The 6,945-nt window shown below is 40.3% G+C and overlaps 1 protein-coding gene across 1 annotated transcript in view; it reads left to right on the forward strand.

Moving 5' to 3' along the window:
• The window catches only part of CREB1 (cAMP responsive element binding protein 1), a 16,327-nt gene extending 11,464 nt beyond the window's left edge, over positions 1-4,863 (forward strand). The window contains exons 6-7 of the mRNA XM_010007324.1: positions 185-335; positions 3,315-4,863. Coding sequence (XP_010005626.1) covers positions 185-335; positions 3,315-3,459 — 296 coding nt within the window. The 3' untranslated portion in view covers positions 3,460-4,863. The remainder of the gene's footprint in view (positions 1-184; positions 336-3,314) is intronic.
• The last annotated feature ends 2,082 nt before the right edge of the window (positions 4,864-6,945 follow it).

The following is a 6,945-nucleotide window of genomic DNA, read 5'->3' on the forward strand; positions in this document are numbered from 1 at the left end:
AGCAGGAATTACCAAAACATGGCATATGTTAATAAACCTAGGCTGAGATAGCAATGGTGACCCAGATGGGCATCCCCCCTGCACTGTGGCCCGGAGTGCATGTGGATAGATGACCGGATGCTCTTTGCACCATGTTTGCCAATGCTGTCACCAAACTGATGTGATGTTCCTTTGCCTCTTCCAGCTGCCTCAGGAGACGTGCAGACCTACCAGATTCGCACCGCCCCTACCAGCACCATTGCACCAGGTGTAGTCATGGCATCCTCTCCAGCACTTCCAACTCAGCCGGCAGAAGAGGCCGCACGGAAGAGAGAAGTGCGTCTAATGAAGAACAGGCATGTACTAGTAGATCACTTGCCTCTTTCCCCAGTCAGGTCTGCATAGAACTAGAGCATTAAGCACTGAGAATCCTGATCCTCCTTAGTTGTTTCATTAAATCCTTTCTGCAGAGTTTGCCTTTATCTAAAGATGCAAAGCAAAGAAGCACATCTGCTAATGCACTGTGAAACCTGGAGGACTCATTCTGTGAGGTGTTGTGAATTTGTCTGTTGCCATAAAGAGAAAAGTAATTGGTGTAACTTGTGTGGCTGCAGATATGTTCTTGCAAACGCTGTGCTGAGTTGATTCTTCTGAGTGACTATAATGCAATTTCCTTTCCTGGATTCTGTACCTGAGCCTTCTGCATGCATTCTCCTCACTGTTGGCCCACTTGCACTCTTCACGAGTTCTTTCTCAGTTGTCCCACTTGTTCTCTTTATGTTCTTGCCCTTTGGGTTTTATCTTCCAGAAACAGAAAAACTCATGGGAAGACTAAGAGCAGTTACTCCTTTTGATGTGTAGTGAAGCCAACAGTAGCAGCAGAGCAGCTGAAAGAGAGAGAGGAGAGAGGAGAATTGACCCTGTAGGATTTTATGTGCAAGGAGGGACAGCCAAGCCTACTGAGGTGGGACTTGATGGAGGCAGCAAAGGAAGGGAGAGGCAGAGAGAAGTTGGGCATGATACTCCTGAAGCCTACTGCTGTGGGCAAGGGAAGGGATGGGCCTGAGCTGGCCCATCACGCCAACCTTGAACTCCATCCTCAGGACACAGATTTGAGGCTGTATCTTACACTGTGCCATCATGAAAACAGCCTCCCTTCCCTCTAAGGAGGGGAACCCCACAAAAGCAATGCTTACTTCATCTATCAGTCTGAAAAAAGCTGCTATTTTCTGTAGATTGCTGAGCTGTGAACACAACAGAAAGTGACATGAGCAGGCCCAGTGCTTATCTGAGGGGCTCTAATGAAGTAAATAATCCTGAACAGTAGAGTTCAATTTCTTAGAAGGTTTTTGTACAGCATGTCACCTGTTTCCCCTTTTTACATATTTTTCTGGTATCAGTGAATAGAAGATGTCACCCTTTCAGGCTCTGCATTTGAGAAAAAAAATAATTTGCATTCTGAATACCCTCATTTAGTCAGCAGTCTTATTCCAGTAAAAGAAAGCTTTTTTGTCTGGGAAAGCCAAGAAAAACAATGGGGAATTACCCCCACTTGAGATAAATTGATGGCTTTTGCAACAGTTATCAAGTTGCATGTGGTGCTTTTAGCCTGCCTGCTTAGTAGATATTTGCAAATCTAGGCTCCATAGCAAAGCAGAGGAAAGAGATATAGAGAGGCAGATGGTGAGGCAGTACTAATTGGAGGATTATAATGTAAATATTCATAGATATTATTGTGCAAATTTTCAATGTAAATTTTTACATTTTAAAAGCTCCCTTGTAATTTAGTATAATTCTGGCTGTTTATAATGAACAACTAAAGCACACAGGGTTGAGGTGGCTTAATATACAGCCCAAGCTGGCAAAAATACGAAAAAGAAAGGAAAAGTTGTTACCCAAGAAGATAGGTTGGTAGTTTGCACTGGGAGGCACATCATGATCCAGTAGTATGCAATCTTCTGTTGACACAAGTAGCAGCCCAAAATGTCTTAAATTCTAAATGTTGCACGTGGCCCACTGAGGTGCTGCAAGCATGTGAAGTTGTGTTTGTAGGAGGGACAAATGGATTCCTATATCCTTTCAGGGCTTAAAACTAGGTTTTCTTCATCCTGTCTCATTTATGGAGCTGAATTTCAAAAATTATTTTTAGAATCTTCTTACCAGTTAGGTCCTGGAACAGACATGATTTTTTACCTAGTACTGCAACTAGCATTTATCTAGTAAGTGGAAGAACTGGTTTCAGATTTGTTCTTCCATATCCCAGAACATGGACTGTATCACCAATCTGTGTAGTATTTGCAGTGAAGGGACACTCGTTCTGTCCTTTTGAAGCCGCTCGGCTCAGCATCTAAAGGTTCAGGACAAACAAGCATGTATGTTCACAGGGATCTGCAGTGTGCTGCTTTGATAGATTGCAGTGCAGGAGGAGCCCTCGGCCTGGACTCCATCCACAGGTGGTGTTTGCCTTGTGCTTGCTTTGCACATTGGTAACCATTACTGGTCCTGTGCAGGATAGCTTCTGCCTTGGTGTTACAGCCTTCAGGATACTCAGCAGTACAGTTAACACCTTTCAAGTATTTTTCATTTGTGTTCTTAGTGTGTTACCAAGTTACCTACAGGCACCTCAGTCTTTACAAGCAAGTCTTAAAAGTTTTAACTGTCTCCAGATCTGCTTCAGCACATAAACACTGCCATGTTCTTGGCACAGCAGCCAAAGACTAAAGAATTATATGTTTGCTAGTGGTTTTATTTTGTGATTTTTCTATCTGAGTTGTTTATATTATAATTGCAGTGATGCAGACATTATTAATTGAAAGTATTGCTCGAGAGCAAATACATGAATGTTCTAAATACAGATTTTTGTCACCGGTTGAACATCCTGACCATTAGTATTTGTTTGGACTGCAGCAAAGGAAGAGTTAGAGAGAGAGATTAATAGATGAGCATTGGTCTTACCCATGTGTTTATTAGTCATCAATTTGTGATAAACAAAATCAATGAGATCATTGCAGCAGAATTTGACTCAGCCTAAAGTTTCTAAATCCTGCAAGCAGATCTTTGTCATTGAGTAGGATCCTTTTCTCACAGCAGCAGAATTTTATTGCTGCTGACATACTGGGATCTGTGGGGAAATGATCTGTGGTTCTTGAGTATGTGTGACTTCTGAGGAGCAATTGTTATGAAGTCAAGCCATTTTCCCAACTTGCATTTCTGAACACTACCTCCATATTTTAAAAATGACAGTACTAGGTAAAGGTTTGACCTGAACACTGAAGTCTCCTATGCCTGTCTGCACGTAATTGTTCTGGATTTAAGTGGCATTCTTTGCTTTGCAGAGAGGCAGCACGTGAATGTCGCAGGAAGAAAAAGGAGTATGTGAAATGTCTAGAAAATCGAGTGGCTGTCCTTGAAAACCAAAACAAGACACTGATTGAAGAGTTGAAAGCACTTAAGGACCTTTACTGCCACAAATCAGATTAATTTTGGATTCCCATTTTCACTTGTCCAGGTGGGATAAAGACTGGTTCTGGCTATAACCAGAAAGACAAAGTAAACTTTTTATTTTCTAAACATTTCTTTTTTTTCTATGCGCAAAACTGCCTGAAGCAACTACAGAATATACTTCATCTGTGCTTTGCATCAAACTGTGAATGTTCAAGTACTTGCCTCCACTTCTCCCCCTACAAGATTATTTTCATCGTCAGTCTCAGCGTGAAGAACAGGCTTCTTTCTCGTCTCCCCATCCTCTTCAAGAAGTAACAGTGGTCACTTGGAAAGTTACTGTGGGGAGGGCCCTTGGGTAATGATTTCAAGAATTCATGCTGAGCTCTTTCCATTGCCTTAGAGACAGAACCACCCCAGCCTCTTGGTCCAGAGAACTGTGGGCCACATAGGTGGAGCATGCATGGTGCAATGAAGAAGCAATGGTTGCCAAATTGGTTTCACATATTCATGATGAAGTCTACAAATACACGGCTAAGCAGCATGCCAAATGAAAGGCGCTTCACCGTCACGGTCTTGGTGTGGAGATAACAGAACTTGTTCCGACTAGCCCAGGAGGAGTTTTGGTTTGTCATCTGTATAAGTATTAAGCCCTCCTGGGCTAGTAAAAATTTCTCCATACCTCAGAAACAAATGCATTGAAACGAGCTTCACTGGTCAGTTGTTGCTTTTCAAGGCTTATGTGTGCAAGTGTGTTCAGCATTCCGAACACACGAAAGCAAACACCAATTTCATAGGATACTGGTTGGTAAATTATATTTGGATGGGAAAGGAATTCGGAATAAAAAAAGTATAATAGTGACGTTTTGTCACAGAGTCAGCAAGGGTAACACATGAAAGCACCACCTGTTTGTATGCAGAACAACTAAGCAGGTGAAGCATGGCCAACTCCACGTACATACTCCCTGATGACAGTGTAGTGTGTGTCCCAGGTCCTCTCAAGTAATGAGATTATTTCTGTTGCCCTACCACTGTCTTACATGATGGAAATTATTGTACTCAGTTGAAACATCAGCCTGGTTTGCTAGATTCTTTTACAAACTTAGAGGCTGCCTTCCATGCATAAATTAAATTGCAGTATGGCAATTACCAGTACAGCCTGAAATATTGAAGAGGACTTCACACACAAATATTCCAACTTCTGGTTTGCAAGGGACAATATTAATGGTCAGGTTCGTAAATTCTTAATTTCTTTGGAGAATTTTTTCATGTAAAGATCTACCAAGTAATTTATCCCTGGAAGTCAAATTACTATGTGCCTCAGATGTTTGCAAGATCAGGTTTTTTTGTGTGTGCACTGAGGAAATGTTATCTTTCCCAGATTTATATTGTTTAAAAAGGTAGTTCATGTTTTAAAAATGCTGTACTAAGCATTAGGACTTCAAAGGAATCATGCTCAAAAGAAACAAAAAAGAATGTCAAGAAGCTGTCAAAAAGAATGTGTCAAAAAGAATCATGCAGTTTCTTTGCTGGCCCTCTGAAGCCAGTGTCTTGATACATTAATTTTGGTCATTGAATGGAGTAAAGTTTACTTTGGGCCTCTGGTCAAACTTTTACATGCAGAGACAAGAATAAGACTCTGGTCTGTCCTAATGCCTTGCCTAACTAAGTATTAGTTAATATTTTTTTCCTGTTCACTCTTACCTGGTTTTTAAGGTAAATGTCAAACACAGAGGTTATACAATCAATGTGACATTATAAGAGGAACATTTGGAAGACTCTGGGCAATTGAGTCTCAAACAGCCAAGCAGTATTAAAAGTTCTGTTTTTCTCATTTGAGAGGGCATTCAGTTTCCAAGAGACTTTAAAAGGAGCAGGGTTACACTTGTAGCATTATTGATAAATCTAGAATTATCAATAACTTCAAATTACATTTGTATTTCAAGAAGAGTACATAAATATCAGAATTATGAAATAATTCATTTTCGCAAGTTTTGAGGGGGGTTTATAAATGGTCTATTTTTTATCTGCCATAAATGATTGATTTTAATGTTTTTATGTAATGGAAGATGAATATATTAGTTTAGCAATGCAAATTTAAAGAAAACTCTTAAATTCTTAGCAATGCTTTCATTAAAGATGCCTGATTTTTCAGAACTAGTGCTGAATGAAGCAGAAATGTTGGTAATGGCAGGAGTCATTCTTGTAAAACATGAAGCTCATGATGGCCTAATTTACAGCTGTATGGAGCGGTTCCTCCAGTGAGGAACCTCCATGAGATGCATGGAAGAGGCTGTATGTGCCTGCATGAAGGCTGTTTCTTTTGTAGAACCATGTTTTTGCAGTGAACCTGAAGGAGGCTAGCTGTGACCTGAGACCTGGTCCTAGTGGGACCAGCACTGTCTGCCACTTGCTGATAGTCACTCAGCACAAGGTCTGGGAGCTGAATGGCCCAGGGAGCCTAACCCGGTATCTCCCGGTTCTCCTGAGACAGGGTTGGTGCAGGTTTGGGCGGCAGCTGGAGGAGAACTGATACCAGTTTGTCTGTGCGTGGTCTGCAAGTAGTTGGTAGTGCTGTTAGTCTAGTCCTCATTAGCAACTAGTGTTTTGCTAAGAAAAAGAACGTTATTTTAAAGTATATGGGGATCTGCAAGAACGTTTATTTTTATTTATGCTGCACTGAGGATATAGGGACTTGAATTTCTTTATTGGGATTTTTAAATGACAATAATCAAAAGTGTATTATACCGAGTAGAGGGCTGGCTAGGGTTACCCATACATACTTCACTATTTGTACTGACCCAAGAAAGGGAAAGAATACGATATAGGAATCCATTCATATGTTACTTATCAACTAGTGAGGTTGGGGTAATAAGCTTCTCTAAACTAAGGCCATTTGGAAGTAGGATGGAAATTATGTTTGCAGGGGGGAGAGAGGGTTAGTTTTATATCTCACAGTTGTGAGTTTTCAAGAATTGGTAGCCTGTTTTACCTGAAGAGAGGGGTTAGAAAGGGCTAGATTCATTATGTTCATAATAAACAAGAATTGATTTGAAATATAATTTTTGTAATGTCATTATTTTGCAAAACAACAGCACCGATCAGGCAGTTAAGATATTGTCAGAGGTGCTCTTTTAATTTAGATATTCTTGAAAAAATACATATGTATAATATATGTACATATATATATACACACAGTATATAATCTACAGCTCTGAGAGCTTTTAAGTCAGGAATGCTGAGTATTATAGTATATGGAGGTCAGAAAAAATTTTTACTTTTCTGTGTGTGTCTGGGTGTGTGTGGATGTGTGCGTGTGTGTGGAAGCTTCCCCTGCCCCAGTAGTCCTGGGCTGCATTATTCTAGCGCTTATTTCTGATTTGTTTTATGCTGTTTCTCAGTTAAAAAATTTCAAGGATATTATTTCATATTTCTTGGCTTTTGTGAGGTTTGCTTTTGTATTTTTATTGATGGAGATTTTTGAAGTTATGTAAACAGTTGTTTTACAACAACCACCACCCCCCA

Source organism: Chaetura pelagica, unplaced genomic scaffold, assembly GCF_000747805.2.
Source record: "Chaetura pelagica isolate M959 unplaced genomic scaffold, ChaPel_1.0 scaffold21, whole genome shotgun sequence".
Lineage (NCBI taxonomy): Eukaryota > Metazoa > Chordata > Aves > Apodiformes > Apodidae > Chaetura > Chaetura pelagica.